The sequence below is a fragment of the Aptenodytes forsteri genome, unplaced genomic scaffold (assembly GCF_000699145.1).
Source record: "Aptenodytes forsteri isolate BGI_AS27 unplaced genomic scaffold, ASM69914v1 Scaffold284, whole genome shotgun sequence".
Taxonomy (NCBI): domain Eukaryota; kingdom Metazoa; phylum Chordata; class Aves; order Sphenisciformes; family Spheniscidae; genus Aptenodytes; species Aptenodytes forsteri.
The window spans coordinates 585,290-606,843 of NW_008794445.1; the positions used below are offsets into that span (position 1 = coordinate 585,290).

The following is a 21,554-nucleotide window of genomic DNA, read 5'->3' on the forward strand; positions in this document are numbered from 1 at the left end:
ATAGTCCCTGTGCTTAGGTCAACTAGACAAACACAGGAGAAGGAGAAGGATTGAGAAAGTGGAGCAAAGAGATGCTACAGTTAGAAAGACCAAGACCGTCAAAGCTACACTGGTCTCAAAACAGAGATGCGGTTCTTAAAATACTTAGAATAAAGATTTTTTTTCACCCCATTTTGTATTATCTAAGTGCCTTCAGGTTGTGCTTGAAGGTTGATGTCACCTGTTTAAACTCTCCAGCATGTGCAACGGCCTTTCATAAGTTCATGGGACACGCAGTCTCTCTTAGTCCCTGTGCTTAGGTCAACTAGACAAACACAGGAGAAGGATGTAGTCTGAGAAAGTGGAGCAAAGAGATGCTACAGTTAGAAAGACCAAGACCGTCAAAGCTACACTGGTCTCAAAACAGAGATGCGGTTCTTAAAATACTTAGAATAAAGATTTTTTTTCACCCCATTTTGTATTATCTAAGTGCCTTCAGGTTGTGCTTGAAGGTTGATGTCACCTGTTTAAACTCTCCAGCATGTGCAACGGCCTTTCATAAGTTCATGCACTTGCTCAGTCTTGCTTTTTGTTGCTTGTGCAGACCTTTGTTCTTCGCTGTGAACATCTGGTCCCTGATTCAGCAGTTTTAGGTAATGCTTTTATGAGCGCTGCTTATTTTAGAGGCTGCCCAAAGCAGTGTCCAAATGATGTGGGTAGGAGGCACTGCAATGTGCCACTCTCTAGTGTTGGGCAAGATGGGTGAGACGCACTACAGCAAGGTGGGGGAAGGATCACCAGTAAAGGTTTTCTGTAACAAAAACCTCCAGATGATCTTTGACATCTCCCCAGATTAATGTCACGTGTTTCTCACACACAGGAGAAGCCATCTCCTGCCCTTTCCAGAATGAATGCTTTTTGATTCCGTCAGTGAGTGCATCAGATACGTTTTTGTGTTTGGGTAGAGGCAATCTGAAGTTATCTTTAGATGTCACAGATCACTTCTTGCCCTCCAGATCTTCTGATCAGTATAGTACCCAGATTGTAAGTGGGTTCCCTCTGGTCTTTGCTTTGGTTAAGGAAGGGATTTTCAAGCAACAAGCCAACAGCAAAGAAAAGCAAAAAAGTGTTTCAAGAGTGTTGTCAAACAGGAGTTTAGAGTCCAGAGAGTTCTGTAACAGAGGTGTGACAGTAGAGAGATCTTAATGACTGGGGTTGATTGGGGTTATGGGAGTCCAAAGGGGTGGAGGAATTGTAGCATATGAGAAAGGAACTCAGTGTGGAGGACTTGAAAGACCTGGTGGCTGAAAATATGAATGTTTTCTCCTTTTGAACATTGTCTATCAACATCCTGGGGACATGGATAAATGCTATCTTCCCTGTTTAATTTGAGACGCGAACATGACTTACCCAAACTTGTTTGGTAGGTCCGTGGCAGCTGCATGTTGAACGCATGAGCCTGATCACCAAACCTGCATAGTGCTGCTGCTTTGGGCTGTCTGCAGAAAGCTAATACTGTATCCTTGTAAATTACTTGGGCAACGTCATGTATGCCTGATATAGCTTATAAAGTCTAAAATAGCTTTAGATGAAGGCTATGGAATAAAAAAAAAAATCTGTGGCACACTGCAGCGATGTTCTCAAATTCCTTCATTAATGTTAATCTAGTAAGTCCCATTTATTTTGCTGACAAGGAAACAGATGCTCAGATAATCCCAGTGATCTGTCACAGAATGAGTCAGTTGCAGAGGAGTAGGTTTTCTAGCTTCTTACTCCCAGTCCTGAAATTTAGTCACAAAAGTTGCCTCTGTCCTGTTTTTGGACCATGGTGTCTCTTCCCAAGTAAGATGAATATAGACTTGTTTGTTTGGTTTTTTTGGTATTTGTTTTTGTTGTGTGGGGTTTTTTTTAAACACAGTACTTCTGACCAGTGGGAAAATTTCCAAAGAGTGCTGAAGCATCGTAGTTTGGATTCCTCCCTCAAAAGGGTAATCCACTGCGCTTCCATCTAGGAGCTAAGAGAAACTTCAAAATGGAAAATCTAAGTTCAAGGAGGTGCTCTGAGTGAGAGAATGGAGAGGAAACCACCAATGCTCTCCTGACCCTGGAAGTCTGGAATAACTAGTAATTCTAGCAATACTGAAAGGGACAGAGACGGGTTATTTCAGTGAGTGAGGGCAGGCAAGGGAGAGAAGTAACGGTGTAGCACAGAGATTAAGAGGATTTTTTATGGCTGGGGATTGGTTTAAGCATGAGAACCACGAAAAGTTGAGACTGTAAAGAGGGTGCAGGTAAGAGAGGCTCATGGGTGAGGAAGAGGGGCAGATACAACACAATATGTCAGAAAAATCCCCACAGCCATTTGGATTCCACCTTGCAGGTGTCCCTGCACCCTCTGTGAGCTGGGACCTTGGGAGCTGGTGGGCAGCAGTTATCAGGTGTTGTCAGTAACACTCTCCTGTCAAAGCCAGATGGGTCCCTGCAAGGCGGTGCTTCTCAAAAAGGCATTGCCTTGTCTTCTATGCCCGCTCTGTCCGGAGGAGAAGGGGCAAAGGCAGCAGTTGAAGAGTTGTTTGATCCCTAAGAGTTTGAGCTGATTCACAGGAAAGGAGCAGGAGAAGTTCAGAGACCCAAATACCCACAGCACTGTCAGCACAAGTCTGTGTCCATCACCATCCTTGAATTAGGTTTGGAGCCATATCTCTGTTCTCTCTAGAAAGCACGTTGTCCCCCCATCTTCAGAGGAGCAATACAGCTGAACGGTGGAGTCCTGACTAAGCTGGTGCTGAAGTTTCCTCAAAGGAAGCGAAAGCATGAGGCTTAGCAAGGAGACTTTGTACAGGATGCTGATTTGGGCCAGGGGGTTTATGAATTGAAGCAAAGTTCAGAGAGAGGACTGTTGTGTTGCTTTCTGCTGAACCTACGCTGTCTTGTGCAACGAAATGCTAGTGCCCTCAAACACATGTTGAAATGGGTGAGAAAGTGCTTGATGGCTTTGCTGAGGAATTTAAAGCCAGCGAGACTGAGCACTGTAGGGAACGCTGGTTAAGGGCCTGACTTGGAGGAGGGGCACACAGTCTCTGACGAGCTGTGTCACGGGTGAAGGGTTTCTGAACGGCACCTGGCTGTTTATGGGTGCTTCAGATCTGTGATGGGGAGCAAAGTGGACAGGAACCTGCGCAGTATCTTCTGTCCCTGGCTCCCATACTTCCCCGCACTATTGACTGTACTGCCGTTGTGCTGCTGCAGGGACAGCTGGGTGGGATCACCAGCCCCGCAGCGGGCTCTCCCCAGCCATGAGGGCAGAGACAATAAACTTGAAAAGAAGCAAAGCTGTGAAATTTACTCATGGCACGAAGCAATGTACAGCTCCGTTGTGTCAGTTGTACCGAGCTCCGAGTTCTTTCTTATCTGATGATTCCAGGTAACTTTTATAACCTAGCTGCAGTCATCAGGAGCACGTCAAATGCCAGGCAGGAAAAGAGTCGATGCTCTGGTTCAACCCCTACCGCAGTCCTCAGCGGTTCTGGGTCGATCCGAGCAATTTGTGAGGCAGCAGACTGGAATCAGGCAAACCCCAATGCTGACACACCCGGGAAGCCGGACTGGCTGCCAAAACAACGTGGCTTTGAAGCAGCCCCGTGAAGGGCCTCCTGTATGTTCAACAGCCAGTTGGTTTCGGGCTTGGAGGGAGATGGCATTCATACACTTGTTGATAACCTCCACCGGGGGGAATTCTCCGTGGCTGGTCAGGCTCAGCTCGTTAGCACGCAGAAGTAGAAGCTGCCTGATGTGCCCCACCAGGCAGAGCGCTGGCCGGGCGGCCATGCCTAGCCTCCTGTGCTCGTTGTTTTTAGGGACTTGTCGCTGCCCTCAGCCATCCTGAGCTCAGATTTCGTGAGGGGCAGACAGCTCATGTGCTAATTACAGCTCGTGAAACGGGGCCAGCCACCCTGATCCTTCATGTGACTAATGAATAGACCTTGTTTCCTTCCCTTCTGTGGGCTTTAGTAAAAGGGTAAAGTTCAGGATTTCAGAGAAAACTCCAGCATATCTTACTAGGCTTGGACAGTCCCTTAGTGCTTGGAAGCAAGCAAGGAGGATTAAAAGGGCATTAGCTCCAGCTCTCCCAAGGCCAGCTAGGCCAGGCCTTAATCGGTACTCGGTAAATTCAAGCGCTTTGTCCTTGGAAATGCCTCATGGTCACGTTCCTGTTTTCTGTATGCCCTAATACTGCTCTTCCAGCTTTGTATTTTTTGAGCCTATGTTGCATTTATCGCAGTTTTGCTGCTTTCCTGCAGCTCTTCGTTGACCAGCGTGTGAACGGGGGTGACGGTAGCAGGATGACCACAGCATTGTGGGGTAACTGCGGGGTGGTGTGTGTCACCTCTGAGGAAGCCCCATTTTCCCGTAAGTGGCCAGCCAGGTGAAGGAGCATGCACGGTCTGTTTGCATTCCTGTCTGAAAAGCAAACCTCCTGCCTGACCTTGGCAGGACTGGTGTGTTTGGAGGAAAAGGGGTGGTGGTGGGGAGCAGGTTACAGAGTGCCACCAAACATAGGAAAGCGAGGGAAGGGTGTTTGCAGATTCAGTTCATGTTTGTGTACAGTGAAAATGAGGATGAGGAGGGTTGGGGAGACTTGAACAGCAAGGACTTGATGGTTAAAGGCAGTTTTCATTTCATCCTTGGTTTCTTCTGTAGCTCAGAGCTTCCCAACAGGCTCAGCCCTGTTCGCGAGTTGTGGGTTTTTTCCTTCCATGTCCAGCGTTTTTCTTCAGGGGTGAGAAGAGTGGATGTGGATGCTTCCTTTCAGTAGAGCAACCCCTGTGTGATTGATTTGTGTGCTTCATTGCCAGAGGCAGCAAACAGTACAGAGAAACTTCTGGCTAGGCTGGGGTTCAAACCAAGGTGTGTCATGAGCAGGGGATGCCGAAGGAGAGTGCAAGTGAAGGGTGGCTTTGTGACCATGCTTGCCAAATCCATCAGACCAACCTGAGCTGCAATCTGCCAGCCGGCAAGGCTGGCCGTGTGGTGTCCCAGAGCAGGAGGGCACCTGGAGCTCTGCTACTGTACCAAGTCCTGATCCCAAAGGAGCCCTGACGGAAAACATTTTCCCCCATGTATTACCACAGCTTCACCCATTCATTGGTATATGCCCTGGTGCACCAGACATGCTCCCCTCTAGCCCGCTGCCCTGGATATATTCTCCACCACATCACCCAATGCGATGCTACCTCCTGTGCCTCACTGAGGAAGCTTAGACCTGCAAGAGAACAGGATTCCTATATCAAATTAATACTCAAAGTGACAAAAGTTCACCTGAATCAAAGGGCCTTCAGGCTGTTACAGTAGTAGCCAGACCTTCAGAAAGGTGGAAGAGCATCAAGAACGTTGTGCCGCTCTCCTTCCCTTGTTTGCCCTCTTCCATCTGGCTGTGGCCACAATGTAATCAGCGTAATCACAGTGTAACCAATACATTCTGCAGTCAACAGGAAAGGTGGTGGGTGGACTGTGAGAAGATGCAGATAGGTAGCTTCACGCTGTGGTGTGTGATCTGTGGGAGGGACATGTGTGTAAGAGGCTGTATTGCACAGTGCTGTGAATAGCTCTCTGCCTGACCCTTAAAAACGGGACATCCCAAAACATGATGGATGTGCTTACCCAGGCAGGAGTTAAAAAATCTTCTTTTTCCTGTGTTATAGCCCTATCCCACTACTGCGTGAATGGGCATTTCGTTTCATTCCCACAGAGGGACCATTAGCTGCTGGGTCAAAAGCAGAAAAAGGCAGCTCTGCAGAGGAAGGGCCTCTCCAAAGGGGTAGAGGACCCACAGCAGCAAGGGCCAGCTCCAGGTTTTGCAGGGAGAGCAGTTTTGAAAATGCAGGCATTTCTCTAAGTACCTTGTTGGGACTGAGGTCTCCTGAAGAGCACCTGGTAGGTGCTAAACCAGTCTGGCTAGTTTTAATTCTCTTGCCCCAGTGCTAAGTCAGGCTTTTTATAGGATGGGAGAGCTGGAAAGGATGGTTCTTGTCCTCTGCTTGCCATCTGCTGTGTCTCTGTGTTTCCCAGTGGTCTGGAGAATGCCTGGATCCTGCCTGCCCTGCTGGCTGTTCTCTTTCCCCCAGCCGCTGGTGGTGTCCCTGAAGGCATCAGTCAGTTGGTGTGGCTAGGACAGAGACGTGGCTGATTATAGGGTGGAGCCTCTGGCACTCTCAGTAATAGCTGCTCGTTTCCCAAATCTCTGCCCTGAATAACATCAAGGCTGACTGAGGAATTCCTAATTAAAGGGGACACGATCGAAGCTGAAGCAATATTGCTTTGACTTCAGCCTGCAGTCCACTTCTGTCCATACACCCAGAGGCCAGAAGTTCAAGGGAGAGATGTAAATGTTAAACAAGAGAGAGCCCTGCTTTGGCTGTTTATGTTTGCTTGTTTGTTTTTGTAGGGCCATGTAAAAAGAAGGGGGTTAATTCTTTTGTCTCCTTAATTTGGTGCAAACCAAGAGTGGTGCCATTGACATTAGATCCGTGTCTGTCAGCAGACCAAACTCACGGTTTCTGGTCCTGCAGCAACAAAGCAAATAAGCCCCCTTTTCTCCAGCTGTGGATCTGAAGTCATGCTGAGCCCTCTCCTTTCGTGTGCAGGACAGCAGAGATCACACAGTGTGTGTTTGTGTGTTGGTAGCATGGGTGACATGGGCAAAGCTGAGCAACCACCCATCCTAGCGCCGGCCAGCCGTGTGCTTTGCAGTGGTGACACCTAGCGGGGAGCACTTGGTGGCCTGGACTCTGCAGCCAGATTTGCTTCCTTGTGTGTTGTGGTGGAAGCCAGGGAGAAGGTGGCTGGGCTCTGGGGTGTCCTGACAGCTGAACAGCAACCCATGAGACTGCCAGGGCCACTCTCAGCCCTGCCGTGTCTTGGTTTCTGTTTTCCAGAGAGAGCTACTGATGGGTCCCTGCGGAGCGAGGACTGGGCTCTCAACATGGAGATCTGCGACATCATTAACGAGACTGAAGAAGGGTAAGGGAGCTGGCAAGGGTACACATCCAGCGGCTGGTCCCAGCACATCCTGTAACACTACATCCCTAGACTGCAGTGGTAGCATGCACTGGTGGAGGTAATAAGCTAGGCTTCCCAACACTCCCTTAGACGAGGCTCTGCTAGGAGACCTAGAGACAAAGCAAAGCTGTCAGAGCATCTGTTAGATGCTTCCCCGTAATCTTCGTGAGCGCTGGGAGCCATTCAAACAGGCCTTCAGGGTCCCCAGAGAAACCTCGATTCAAGCCAGGCTGCCTCTCATCTCCCAAAGGCATATTTGCAATTCATCCACTTTGTTCTATTCCTCCTTCATACCCCTTTCTTTCTCTCCTCTGGGAATGTAAAAATCTGCAGGCTGGTGACTGAGGAGACAGGAAAATCTCAGGCTGCTATTCAGTCCTCTGACTGTGCAAGTCCTGCTGGGGTTTGCTTCTCAGGTATTTTCATGTACGGTCACTCAGAGATGTGCAAAGTGGGTGGGGGAGCCCTTGTCTACCTCTCCCTGCGGGGAGATGTTCAGAAATCTGCCAGACTTGTTAACTTTGGACCTGGGGATTTGCCAGTGAATTCAAGGGACACTGCTCCTTCTCACAGTGGAGATGTCAAGAGCAGCATGTAAAAAAGAAGGTGCTACATGGAATAAAAAATGTAGGTTTCACTCCTGCTGTCCTACCCCACAGTGATGCTGACAGAGGATTAGCAAGCCCAGTTTTCAGCTTCGCAGTTGTATGAAAACAGAGTCAAACATCTCTACTCACAGATCTGTCACCACTTCTTTTCCGTGCTATCCCCATGGTGCAAATACACCTGTCTCTGTCCACAGTTCTCAGTCCCGAGCTGTGGCCACTTTGTGTTTCAGTTCTGGGCGCCTGATAACACAGCTGTACCCTCCTGGCATGGCGGGCTCTCCCACTGCCCTGCTAATGCCCATCCATTGCAGCCATGCTGCCCCACGGGCCAATACGCTCCTGCCCTTCTCATTGCCTCAGTGTCTCCACCCCACTCTTCTCCAGCACTGCTGCACTTCCAGCCCAGCCTCTCTTCCTGTGCTCTGCCAGAGCATGTTGGTTCATTTGTGCCCTCTCACAAGACCACACGGGCTGAGACCGCAGTGCTTCTCCCCTCTGAGAATGGTTAAGAAGACCCTGCTATGCTGCTGCTCTCTTGCCCACTTGCAATATAGGCAAGATTTTGCCACTGCATCTCCCTTGCTGCTTTTTAGCCTCCTTTCCTCCAGGGAAATGTTGTTAAACAGCTTCTCTCTGAGCAACACAGGGATTGCTGCAGCTCGCTCTCTCCTTCCTGTTTCTAACCTATGCCAAGCTTTTTTGTGATCTCCTCCTCTTCAGTCTCTGCCATGGGATTTTGCTCTACCCCCAAAAGTAGTGCATTTCTAGCATTGCTTTTACTCTGCTCTCTGTTGTGTCCTGTACACCTTGAGTTGTTGCAGACATCAGCACAGAGGCCTCCAATTTCCGTAACAGCACTCATTAGCAGGACCCCGCTCCTCTTGCAGAACCACAGACAGAAGCTGCTTTACCCATCATTGCTTCAAGCCGCCCTGAAAACATGGCGGGGAAGGTCACCTGCTGAGTATGAGGCATCCAGAGCCAGTGGCTGTTTTGTTTTGCCTCTCTGTAGGTGGGACTCAACCTTCTGATGATCTGTCTTCATCTGATTTCTCCTGCAGGCCCAAAGATGCCTTCCGAGCCATTAAGAAGAGAATTGTAGGGAATAAGAACTTCCATGAAGTTATGCTGGCTTTGACGGTGAGTGCTCAGGGCTCTTTCTCAGCTCTGTGATATCCTGCTGTAAAGCTGAGACCCTGGCTGAAAAGACACGGGTACCTAAAGCCAACAAGGTGAACACACATAGGCAGAGAAGGCTATAGCTAATGCGTCATTGCCTTTGAAGGTCCTGGAGACATGTGTCAAAAACTGCGGCCATCGCTTCCATGTCCTTGTGTCCAGCCAGGACTTTGTAGAAAGTGTCCTAGTGAGAACAATCCTGCCGAAGAACAATCCACCTGCCATAGTGCATGACAAGGTGCTGACCCTCATCCAGGTGAGCCAAGAAGCATGAGCATCTGCGCCAGTTCAGAGAGTTTTTGTCTTTAGGTGTTTGTACAGAAGACTACTGTAAATGATGATGGGCTGTACTGTCTCCTCTGCAGTCCTGGGCGGACGCCTTCCGCAGCTCACCGGACTTAACTGGTGTTGTTGCTGTCTATGAAGACCTGAGACGGAAGGGCCTGGAGTTCCCCATGACTGATCTGGACATGCTATCACCCATCCACACACCACAGAGGGTATGGGAGCATTGCTGAAGAGAAGGGTGTTGGGCAGCTGCCATTCTGGAGCTATGGGGGGACTTCAGGAACTCTGGCTTGCATTTAGAGGGCTTTTGGGGAGTGAGAAGCTCCAGGACAGCCTCTTTGCTGAAAGAGCTATTGAAAGCAGATGCAGAGTTGCCATCAACATTCCTCTCCTAACTGCACTGCCCTGTCAGCTGTGAGTGTCTAACATCTCCTTCTCTCTGTCACTTTTCCCACCTCTGTCTGTAGACTGTGTATAGCTCCGACTCCCAGTCCGGACAGAACTCACCTGCAGTCAACTCCCCTCAGCAGATAGAATCCATCCTCCACCCAGTCACCCTGCCCACCGTGAGAGGCACATCCAGCAACGCGCCCATCACACCCACACCAGAGCAGGTGAGTTGAACACGAGCCCCGTGGTGCTGCTGACTCTTCCTGCGTTTGGGGGCTGTTTCACAAACACCGGTCTGGGACTACTGTCCTTGTCCTTCCCCAGCTTCTGTCCTCAAGGAGCTGTTCCTCCAAAGCATAGTCCCTTGAGAGCTCTCCAGAGCTCCATTGTGGTCACAGTGATGATCTGGGATACCACAAACGCAGAGTGGTTATGTTTTACTAAGGCAGGGCTGCTTGCAGGTAGAGGGAAGATCTCCTGGTTATAGGAAAGTGGGGAACTGAGACACAGAGGTTTTGAGTGAGGTCTTTGTAGCGCAGTACAGCAAAAGCTTGCTCAGTAGATGCCTCCTTATCATCTTTGTTTATCTTGCCTCACTGCTGACTTTATATGAATCAACCCTGTCTGGCTGTGTGGTTTCCAAAGGCTGGGGCTTTCTCTCTTGTTTCCCCATCCTTTTTTCTCCTTCCTCATCCTGACTTCAAATGACACCGTGTACAGCACCAAACCTCCAGCTGTCGGTAGGTTGCATCCCTTTGCAGAACAGAGGCTAGAAACTGTTCTCAGGAGGCTCATTAGCAGCTTATGAAACCAGAGGGATAAAGCTTTAACTGTACAGTTAGCCCAGGCTTGCCTTTTGAATGGGAATTCACTTTTTTCCCCTCTTATATTGCTTTGGAAATGAAACGATTTGAGTGGCCGCCACACAGGAGCTGCTAGCTGGGGAGAGATATGAATCATAACAGCAGCCTGTGCTGGCTATTAAAAATCAAAGTTAGGCTAGTGGCCAAAGATCCTGGGTGAGGGCCTGGCATCTGTTACCAGCAAAAGAACTTGATGATAAGTAATGGAGCTTCCTTCTGCTGGAAGCTCCCAAGAGCCGAACCGAGCAGTGACAAATGAGCTCCTCAGTGGTCATTCCCTTCAGCTCTGCAAACACGCACACGTATGTGGTGCACTGCCATTCAGAGCTACCTCAACTGTCTCCCCAGTCTTCCCAGGCCGAGCAGTCACTTCCCCTCCCTTTTGCAGATCGGGAAGCTGCGGAGTGAGCTGGAAGTGGTGAATGGGAACATGAAGGTCATGTCAGAGATGTTGACGGAGCTGGTGCCATCCCAGGCCGAGCCTTCTGACCTGGAGCTGCTGCAAGTAAGGAACACTGGTGGGGCAGAGGGCTGGCACAGGCAGCTCGATTTAGCAATGACTTGATGGACTGAGACATTATGCATGCCAGGCGTGGGGAACAGTTGCACTGGACAGTTTAGTGTGGGGCTTATCAGGGAGCGATGGGGTAAGGGAGACACAGGGAAGGTGGAGTTTCAACGGCCAAGGGAAGTTGCACTATTGAGGCTGGAATCATCTCACACGGGGACTTGTAGTCCCTGAGGGCCTTTCTTTCTGGAGGATGTGTTACACAAGAGGCATACAATTATTGTCTGTAAAGCTCAGACTCAGTTTACCTCTCACACCAATATCTGTTGCCCATCAACCCTTGCTGATAGACCCCAGTAGCCTCTGGGGTCTGTCTGTCCCAGTCAGACTTCCAAATCTATGAGTGCTCAGCCTTAGCCTGACCATTGTGGTAACATCCCCTTGCTGTGAGCAGGAGCTGAATCGGACATGCAGAGCTATGCAGCAGCGTGTGCTGGAGCTGATTCCCCGTGTCCTCCATGAGCAACTCACCGAGGAGCTACTCCTCATCAATGACAACCTCAACAATGTGTTTCTGCGCCATGAAAGGTACCTCTCTCCTCCCTTCTCTGCCCTGCTCTTCCACAAGAGTTTACTGCTCCTTGAAGGCCTTCTATCCCACCCTTTTGATCTGCCCGTGAGTATAATGCTCAAGATGTATCAGCCTGTATCATCCATCTTTGAGAAAAAAGACAGTTCTCAGCTTTTGCTTGTTTATTCCTGTCCCTTCAAAGCTGTTGTGTAAGTTACTGATGGAATATAAAGATGTCCCTGTGGCATAATCCAGAAGAATAAGGAGGAAACTGGATGGAAAGAGCTGGTTTTCTAGCTCTGAGGCAGACAGGGACAGAAAGGACTTGCCCACATGGGGTCAGCACTCCTTTTTTTTTCTTCTGTTTCATCAAACCCATCTCTTAAGCTAGGATGAAGTCTGGAGAGTTTAGTCCCTGTGTCTGTATGGAGTGCTGGGTTTGAACCATTTTGGCTAGACATAGCTCTGGAGGATCACAAGAAGCTTCCTCACACCACCTCTCAGGAGACATCAACTCTGTGGGCCTTGTTGCGGTGTCTTCGGTCTTGAGGGGGAACTGGGCCCTGAGCCATGGTCCTCCTTTCCTAGTATGTAGGAAAGGGCAGACTGTGCCAAGCCTTATAAAAGGGCTGTGGGTGAATAAGCACATACTACTGAAATGCATCCTGTCATCATTCTTGCAGGTTTGAGCGTCTTCGGACAGGACAGCCTGTTAAGGTAACTTGGAGCAACTCCCCTTCTGTGCAGATTGGTTTGCATCCTGCAGACCCTGCTGTGTCCTGCTGAGTTGGAGAGAGGTTCAGCCAGCCCCACTTACAAGCTATAGGCTTTGCTCTCCCAGCCCAGCTGCACCAGGCCACGCTGGTGTGCAGGACACTCCAGTTCCCACTGCTAGCCTCTCCCTCCCTGCCAGTGGGAGCCTTCCTCTCACCCAAAGAGCAAGAGCAGACCAGCAGCAGTTACGGTTTTCCGCTATTGAACATTGAGAGGACCAATTCCCATATGAACCTCCCTTTGTCCTCTGAGCAATGCCCTGTCCTCTGAACCAGCACCTACCATACTTACTGACATCCAGCAGAGCTGGGAGGCTGGCTTCCAAGATGTATTCTGCCCTGGGACACTATTCCCAGCCAGTTCTCTGATCACTGTCCCCCTTCTCACAAGGAGAGGCTTCACAACTGATATCTTTCGATGGGTACAGAAGGACTTCCCTCTCCAGTGTTAAGGAGCTAGGACTGAAGGGTTAGGGTGTCCGGGCTTCAGTAACTCTCCACCATCTTCCTTTTTTTCTCCAAAGGCACCAAATGAGGCAGAGAACAGCTTGATTGACCTGGGACCCAGTACTCCTTCTGCAGTGAGACAGCCTGAAGTCACCAACAACCTTTCCTCTCAGCTGGCTGGAATGAGTATGTTGCCATGCAGTTTTCCCCTCAGCCCTTCTCCTGTGCTGCTCTGGGAATCCTTTCATGCCCTTGAATCACCTCCCAAAATTATTTAGTCACATTCATAAAGTAACCTAGAGAAATAGGGTGTATTGTCAACTAATAAACTCATGAAGAAACTTGTATATGCCCCAATGCACACAAGCATATGTCTCAGCATCCACACCTCATGTTGTGCAGGAGGTGGACATGACTTAAGAAGGACCTCAGCATTAGGCTGTGACTAAGGACTGGGCCTTCCAGCAGGGCAGGGGACAAAGTTGCTCCAATGCCTAGCAGCAGTGCAGTTGCCTCTCTTGCTGTGTGGTGTCAGGCTGACCACTGAGGTCTGGGAGAAGAAAAGCAGCTGAGCTGTGCTGCAAAGGCAGCCATGAGCATCTTGGGCTCAGGACCCAGGATTTGACAGGTTGTCTACCCAGAAAGCCTGAGAGGTCCTGAGGGGTCTTCAGGACATACCAACAGCCTGCATAGCACTGCCTGAAGCTCTCGCTGGCTGTGAGCACATTCAGTACAGCTTGGGTGCAGCTGCAGAAAATTGACAAGACTGTTTTTACAGACAAGCCAGTGGAGATATTTTTCAAGTCAGGTTTTTCAGATGACGCCTGAGTCATGAAAATCCACTCATCTGTCTCAGAGGTGCTTGCCCAGAAGCACAGGTTATCCTCTCCCGCAGGTTATGGAGCAATTCCCTCTGAGTTGTCTTAAATGGTCAGGAACATCTGAGCCTTCAGCATCAGTGCAGTAAATTGATGCTGCTGCTGCTGCCTGAGACTGAGCTAAAAATATCTGCTGAGCAGGTGAAGAAACTGCTTCTGTTACTTCACCCCCAGCACTGCACACACGCGTAGACTGTGCTGCAGCTGAGGGGCAGGATAGATGAGTGGGCCTAGAGCAGTTTAGCCTGTTCTGATGTTAGCCTTCCACCTAGCACCTCCAAGCCCATGAGCCTCTGTTTACTGCTCTGTGCTGCCTGCTCACCCTGCTCTCTCTCCCACAGACCTGGGCTCGAGCAGCGTGAGCGCGGGCCTGCACTCCCTCGACACCTCCGGCAAGCTGGAGGAAGAGTTTGACATGTTTGCCCTGACCCGCGGCAGCTCGCTGGCTGAGCAGCGCAAAGAGTGAGTGTAGCAGCCCACTCTGTCCTACCCTGCCTTCGTGCAAGGGGGGAGGGCCCAGGGCAACTGGGGCTGTGACCACAACCAGCAGCATTTCCTGGGAGACAGTAGGATGCAATAGAAATGCACTCTTCTGACACACGGTGTTTGTAGGATGACCTCTGTGTTCCTGGTCCTTCTTCCTGCTGCCGTCATCTCCCCTTCACAGTGTCCTCCTGGGCATGGGAGAAGGAAGTGGTCTCTGTGTGTGGGGACTGCGGTGCCACGTGTACTGGGGAGACTCAGTGTCTGGAGATGAAGGTGTGGAGTGGGACTGGCTGAGTTTTCTTGTCTGTCTCTGAACTCATGTGCCCTGACTGGGGTGATGTTGAATTTGGGAATTGCTGAATATTGATGCAGCCTAATGGACAGAGTATTGAATTGGAGTGCACGAAGTATGCAGTCAGTTGTGGCTTGCAAGGCAGGGCACTGCTCTGTGCCTCAGCTTCCCTGTTGGTAAATGGGACGGATGTTTCTTACTCTGTAGTGTGTTTGGGACCTCCTGGTGTAAAGCACTAAGAGTTGGGTCTCCATAGTACTGGCTGAACTGAAGAGGTCTCTTCTCTACTGCAAAGAGTGCATTTCTGAATCCTTGTTCTGGGAGAAGCCGACAAGACCTGTGCTGACCGGATCCCTTTGGCTTGAGAGACTATGGCTGATCTCGCACTGCTCTGCCTGTCACAGTCATCCACTGCTCTCCATCGGTTACCAAGCAGTAGAGCCCACAGATACATGGCTGCCTTCAGCCCTCAAAGACTTGTGCTCCTGATCTCCATCTACTGGAGTGCCTTGTTCTGCAGCTGGGCAGTAGCAAGTTAAGGTCTCTTAAGGATGCCTTCTTTTGTTCCTCTGCCTCAGACTGCTTCTGGTAAAAGTGGTGGGGAAACCCGTGGCCTACACACAACTTCATGTGTTTTGCCCATGGGTTTCCCCACCACTTTTACGGTGCAGTGTGCTGCCTGAGGACAGAGGTAGTCCGGGACAAAAACAGTGGTGCCGACAGCACCCAGTCTGGGGCTGAAATCCGAGCCACTGGTATGTGCTCAGTCCTAGAGGCTGGGGAAGATCTGGGCAGGGTGGAATTGTATCCTCTCCGCTGTGGCGCAATCCTTAACAGACTGAGGCTTGTGATCTCTGCACAAGTAATGAGACATCTTCTATTTATTCCTCACTGCCCTCCATCTGCCTGCACTTGCACTCCTGCCAGGTAGCCTCTACTCTCACTGGCTCAGGCTTCACATTTCACTCACCAGCCTCTGCTCTCAGCGTCTCCCTCCTTATGAACAGACCCATTGCCCTGCTGCTCCCGGACGAGACGTGCTGGCAGGAGACACAGACAGGGCCGCTGGGGTTTGTTTCTGACCCCCCCATGCTTCATGTGTGTCTCAGCGAAGCAGTGCTTGAAACACCTCAGGCCTTTCCTGCCGTTCTTTCTCATCAGTGGCATGATAGCAGCGTTGTACTTCATCCTTGATGCCATTGTCCACAGCGGCCCCTTCACTGATGAGCATTTCTTCGAGAAGTTTGAGCGCCGGTGGCCCAAGCCCCTGGCCCCCAACAAAAACAGCTCCACTTGATGGTCTGCTGGATCTGCGAAACGGGGCCTGGGAGCAGCTGGAGAGAAGACTTGTGGAGAGTTTCTGGGAGAGGCTTCATTCTCCTAGCATGGACGGACTGTTTTCCCCACTCTGCATGGATCAAATGGTGACATCTGGCATTAGCATGTGTGGTAGCAGCCTAGAGGGGACACAGAAATGGGATGAGGGAGATTATGGGCGAGACGTGTCTGTGTGTGGAAAGAGGTTGCTGTAATGGTGCATTTGGAGACCTTGAAGCAACACTAGGCTCTTCTGATCATCCAGGCTCACCTCCTATGCAGCGTAGACCAGTGAGTCTCTGCCACCATCAGTTCTTGAGTGGTATCGGATAAAGAGATGTTTTTGATCTGTGTTTGTGTCTGTGAAGGTAGGTGAGTATGTAGGGGCTTGTCGCTCGAATCCTTTCTAAAGCAGCTGTAATATTCTGGTCAGTCTGTGTTAGTTATCTCTCTTCTGTAGTCAACCCCAGAGAAGATGAGTGTCATGGTTGATGCACATGTCTGTAAGTCTGTGTTTTAGTCTGCTGGATGGTTGTTTTCATATGATGCCTTGTCATCCTTCTGTCATGTGTTAGGGCTGTCCTGTGGTATCCCACAGTGATGTTGCAGTGAGTAGATTAGTGTGTTTTGTGGCGGGCTACACCTGTAGCAGGGGTTTTGCACACCTTTCTAGAAGCTCTTGGGAGCAGAATGACGAGAGATGAAAAGTTGTGCAACCAGAAGCACTGAATGTATGCTTAGGGGTTCCTGCTCTTCACTCTCAAGCATCTCATCAGCCTGTGTGTTATCTAATCAGCCTGTGTGTTATCTGACTTCATGCTTTCAGGCTAAAGTACGAAGATCCCCAAGCCTCCAAAGGACTTGCTGGTGCCCTGGATGCCCGGCAGCAGAACACAGGAACGGTAAGTGGCCACAGAGCTTTTAGTGCATCACCAGGAATGAGAGTATCCTCCTTGCTCACCAACGCAATAAATGTGTTGTCTGTTTGGAAAAAATCAAGTATTTAACATGACTGATGATAACTCCCAGTCTCCACCAACCTGCATTTCCTACCTGGACTATATACCTCATTCTTTAAACCCCAGAGGTGGAGAACTATGGAAAGTCTGGGGCTGACTCAGTCAGTAACAGGATGTTGTCCTTATATCTGCAGGGAAATTTCCGCCTGGAAATGTATGTTTTATTCCTCTTCAGCAGGTTTCCAAGTCCAGTTGCCTTCTCTCTGCAATCAGAGAAGTAGGCCACCAGTACTAGTGTGTTCTTTCCCCCACCCTAAACCCACTGCCTCCCCTCTCCCTCACCCTCTGCGATAGCAGCTTTCAGTGCAGACTTTCTCTCAACCAGGGGGAGTCTGGTACCTCCAGTGATGGAGCCCAACTGACTAAGTGGATGATGCAGCAAGGAATGGTGAGATCGTGGAGCGCCAGCAGGGAGGAAGGAGGCTGGGGCTGCTGAACTAGAGGTAGCACTGGCACAGCACGTGAGGATGCACAGCAGACATCAGCAGAGACTGCAAACTGAAATGGGGCAACCCTGGTCTGGGCCAGTAGTGGATACCAAGGTTGGGAAGGAATCAGGCAGAGTGTCAGTCCTTCCTCAAGTAAACACGTCTGTAGGAAAAAATCCTAGGAGCTCTGAGGCCAAGAGAGCATGTGCCAGTTTTTGAGCTAGAGGATGGCCTGTTTCAGGTTTGGTGTCTGGGGCAGAGGCACTAGCTGGTGGCATCATGAGGAAGGCTGCCACCATTCATTCCCCCTGCAGCCTCTCCTGCTCAGCACAAGCAGCCCCATTTGGAGGAAAACACATTCCAGCTTTTACCCTGTTCAAGGCCTCCTCCTCTAGCTAAAGTGTTTGAGCCTTCAGGCTGTTGAATTTGGTCTTTTGGCAGCAGGAATTCCTGCAATTACATCCCCTCAGGCACACTGAGTCTTTGACACACTTCCAGGTCTGAAGCTTGTTAGGCTGTCTTCCTGAAATGAGCACTGCCCAGACTGATGTCTGCTCTAGGAAGTTTCCCCACATGCTGTCCAGTTGGCTTGAATGCACTTCTACCCCAAAGAGTTCCTCTTTGGGTAGACAAAGCCAGTTCGCTTCGAAACTTCCCTAATCTCACACATCCTCTTCCATCCCCATTCATCCATCTGCCAGCTGTGGTAGCTATCTGCACTTGCTCCCTGGTTTGGGGAAATCTGCCTGTCCTTGGTAAGAAGGCATTGCTCTTTTTCTTGGTCTTGCTGTTTTCCTGAGAGCAAGGGAGCTATACGTATTAGGAGACTAATAAATAAGTTCCCACAAATACTCTCTCATGCTTGTGCTTCTGGAGCCTCTAGCAAGGGCTGCTCCTTGCTCAGCTTTATTCAGGAGCTTGTTACTGGAGAAAAGGATCTGGGGTTTTGAATCGATCAGACTTGGTTTCCTTCAAGGTTATCTTTGTCCACTAGGAAGGTGTCTCTTTGCTGCTTAAATTGGCCAGGGACATGAAGTCTTCTGAGCTAGCCTCGTCCCTACTGGTAGTAAAATTTACTTTCATTGTAGAGGACTTTCTCTTTGATGGATCTGTTTCTGTAGTTTGGTGTGATGTCAAATCCTGCTGTGCTCCATGATCCTACCAGGGAATCACTTCTTGGCAGGTGTCTTTCCCCCTTAATGTGGTGCCAAACTTGGCACATCTGATAACTTCAGCATCACAGACTTTGTCATCAGACCGTCACTGGTTTGTAGAAGGGAGGAGGTGTGGAGAAAAGCACATCTCTTGTTCTCTGGCTGCCTAACACAAGCATCCAACATCCACCTAGTGAGTCCTCACCAAAATGGAAAGCCTGGTCGAGTCCTAATACCCCAAAGCCAACCACCAACCCCCAGATGCTTTTAATGGCATGTATCCTGGAAACTATGCATGTCTGGGTGTGGATGGGGCAGAGGAAGCAGGTGAGTGGTGCCATTGGTAGCTGGGAGAGCTTTGCAGTGGCACTGGCTGGATTTGGAAGGGCCTGAGCTGACTGAACGGTGGAGCGAGGGGGTTAGCTTTTGGGCTGGGCTTTCTTTTTGCAGAGTGGGTTTCCTGGAACACCCTCTCCTTTCTTGGCCTCATCGCTCTCTTTCCTTCTATCCCAGGTGCCAGTTCCCCAAGCCAATTTCATGGAAGACATAGAAAAGTGGCTCTCCACTGATGTGGTAAGTGAGGGGCTGCTTTCCTGGAGCCAGCAGTCCTGCCAGAGTTGTCTGCGGGGCTGGATTTTAGGCAGTGTACAACAGCGCTGGCACTGCTGAATGTGTGGCACAGGCTGCTCGGAGGGAGCAGGGGAGGCAAAGCCAAGTACACAGGGTTTGGGATACCACACCAATATAATTAGCCTTCTGGGAGGCATAGCTAATGAGCTGAGGCTCAGGGCCACTCTAACATGTCTGTACTGCCGCAGTGGGGGGAGCACTATCCTGTCTCCCTCCATGCAGACAAAGAATCACATCTGTGGAGGTGCCTTTGTCTACCTTGTTTCAAACCACGCCCTTCTCCTCCTTCCCTAGGGAGAGTCAGAGGATGCAAAAGGTGTCACCAGTGAAGGTAAGACTTCCCAGCCAACCCTTTTCTCCAGCTGTTCCTGGCAGCACCTTGGCTCTTCCACAAACCTCCCTCCTTGCTAATGCTCTGCTCTCCTCTTGCCCCAGAGTTTGACAAGTTTCTGGAAGAGCGAGCAAAAGTTGCGGACCGGCTACCCACTTTGTCCAGCTCCTCAGCAGGGACGTCCGTCTCCCCTCCGGCTGCCAGCCGTCATCGGAAGCAAGCAAAGGAAGATGATGCTATGTTTGCCTTGTGAATGCTATGGACTGCTGTGCTGTGGAGCAAGAGGCTGTGTGTGCTGTTTTGCTTGCCTCCAACCAGGGGCCAGCAGGGGAAGGACTCTGTCCCCTTCCTCCACTCTCTTCCTGTTTTCCCTTTGAGTTGTTTTTATTTTTAAGCTGCTTTCAGATTTCAGATAATCTTTGTTGTGTTTAGGGATGTCACACAATAGACTTGTGAAGGGGGTTTTCAAAGCTGCTAGAGAACGTGGGATTTCAGTGGGCTTTCTTTTTTTGGTACAGCGTGGGCAAAGTAGAAGCAGCTCCCCATCCTCCTCTTCAGTGAGGTAGTCGGAGATCTTGCCCAAGAAAGAGGAGAGGCTGCAGTCTGCTGCTGAAATCATTCCTGCCTGCCTCTTTCCTTGCCCCATCCCTAGAATGGATCTCCAGCCCTCTGCCTGCCACTGTTAGACTGGAAAGCATGCAAAGTGTTACAGGTGGCAGAGGAGGAACACTAATGGTATAGGGGCCCTGTTGCTCTAGTCTCTCTTGCACAAGTGCTTGTGGTATGCAACACCTTCCCACTCACAGCTCCTTCTCTTCCTTTCCTCCCCCTCCCCATCAGTTTATATAGAATCCTACCCACAGACCGAATGTTTCTGTTGCATGACAGCCAGTTACCAAAGCCCTTGGCTGCACACAGGGCTTGAGCTGCAAGCGGTACCCCAGGCTGAAGGGGCTGTCTGCTATGGGGTAGGATGTGCCTTCAGCAATCTCTTTGCAGTTAATTTAATTCTCCCATTATTATACTTTTCTCCCTTCTTTCCCCAATGCGATCCCACCTCCCTTGCTCACTTCCACTGATGCCTTCCACCACATCATGCCATGGTGCGGGGAGTCTCTCTGAGCCTCTCATCAGGCCAACGCTATAACCTCCCTCAGGGTAGCTGTGTGTGCTGGGAGCAAAGAGCTGTGTTCCCTAAAGTAGGAGGCCCTTACGTAGGCACTGCTATACCAGCAAGAAATGTGCTGTTGCTGGGAGAGCTTGTTCAGCTGGTGAGCGCAGAGGTGAAGCGAGACATCAGTCATCTCACGCCCGCAAAGCAGCCCTGCAGCAGCCAGGAGCTCCTTTGCACATGGGGAGAAAAACCCTTCTGAGCAAACCGCACATGCTGCCCAATTGTAAAAGGCAGCCAGGGAGGAGGGTGCCAAGCCTGGGGCTCCCACTCATGGGATTTCTTGCTGAGCTTGGGAGAATTGCCCTTTTTTATTGCACATTAAAGGAGCAAAGTCTTGAGCCTCCCTTGAAGATATGCGTGTGCTGTCAGTGCTGGCGTGGGGAGGGGAGGACCCTGTGGGGGAGAAGAGGTGTGCAACCATGCAGCCACATTTGCTCTCCACGAAAAGGCAAGGGCACTGTGGTGCTGAGATGAGGCACGGCGTGGGGGCTGAGGGTGCTGCGAGCCGAGGCAGGTGCTCGCTGCTTTTTAGCACAGTCTCCTGGGGAGGTGACTACAGCCCATCTCAAAATAGCAAGAGGACGAGCTACCTCATCTCCTTTCCCTCTCTGCCTTGTGACCAGATCCAAATACCCACCTCGCAGCCCATAAATCACTTAAAGACATGCAAGAAACACAGTTGCTACAAAAGGGCTCTCTGATATCCACAGGGTGCCCTTAGTTGTTCCCACGCCATCCCCTGGTGTCCAGCTGAGTGGGCGCTGGGGAAAGGATTCTTAAAAGGAGGTTGAACAGGTTGGAAGTGTCATCTGAGTCCCAGACTTGTAGGAAGGAGTTAAATTAGCCAAAGTTGTCCAAACCTCAGCACCTCCCTCTCCCCATGCCTGCACTGCAGTCTCAGCTGAACCAAGCTCAGGCAGAGGCTTGAGGATAAGAGCTGAGAGCAAAGCTGGTCTGCAGCTGGTGGCAGTGGGGCTGGAAAAAGCAGGGTGCTGGGTTTCCTCCTCTGTAAGCACCTGTGGGCCGGGAGGAGGCTTTGTGTCTTCTTCAGCTTTCCAAGACTGACAGCACGTACTATCCTTGGACACTTTGTCCCTTGGAAAAACAAACAGCCATTTCCAATTCCATTGCATTCCCAATGCCTCTGCGAGGAACTGGAGGAGACCCTCCTCCTTTCTGA

At 50.4% G+C, this 21,554-nt stretch overlaps 1 protein-coding gene across 3 annotated transcripts; it reads left to right on the forward strand.

The window, feature by feature from the left end:
* The first annotated feature begins 4,304 nt into the window (after nucleotides 1-4,304).
* On the forward strand, nucleotides 4,305-20,724 carry TOM1 (target of myb1 membrane trafficking protein). Of its 3 annotated transcripts, XM_009289921.2 has the most exons (16): nucleotides 4,308-4,389; nucleotides 6,915-6,999; nucleotides 8,708-8,786; nucleotides 8,932-9,081; nucleotides 9,191-9,325; nucleotides 9,581-9,727; nucleotides 10,755-10,871; nucleotides 11,329-11,462; nucleotides 12,129-12,162; nucleotides 12,743-12,851; nucleotides 13,885-14,005; nucleotides 16,465-16,540; nucleotides 16,983-17,045; nucleotides 18,753-18,812; nucleotides 19,164-19,200; nucleotides 19,305-20,724. In XM_009289921.2, the coding sequence occupies exons 1-16, from the start codon at nucleotides 4,323-4,325 to the stop codon at nucleotides 19,451-19,453; spliced, it is 1,563 nt and encodes a 520-aa protein (XP_009288196.1). In that variant the 5' UTR covers nucleotides 4,308-4,322; the 3' UTR covers nucleotides 19,454-20,724. The 3 variants fall into 3 exon arrangements, 2 of the variants coding, with proteins under 2 accessions (XP_009288197.1, XP_009288196.1); XR_002086341.1 differs by lacking the exons at nucleotides 16,983-17,045; nucleotides 19,305-20,724 and adding an exon at nucleotides 17,787-17,840 and having other exon boundaries at nucleotides 4,305-4,389; nucleotides 19,164-19,179; XM_009289922.2 differs by lacking the exon at nucleotides 16,983-17,045 and having other exon boundaries at nucleotides 4,307-4,389.
* The last annotated feature ends 830 nt before the right edge of the window (nucleotides 20,725-21,554 follow it).

Bases quoted from the DNA above. Each gene is read 5' to 3' on its own strand.
- TOM1 (XM_009289921.2), top strand. From the start codon at position 4,323: ATGACCACAGCATTGTGGGGTAACTGCGGGGTGGTGTGTGTCACCTCT. The intron at 11,463-12,128 runs GTACCTCTCTCC...TCATTCTTGCAG, and splicing joins GTGTTTCTGCGCCATGAAAG to GTTTGAGCGTCTTCGGACAG. The intron at 12,163-12,742 runs GTAACTTGGAGC...TTTTCTCCAAAG, and splicing joins GGACAGGACAGCCTGTTAAG to GCACCAAATGAGGCAGAGAA.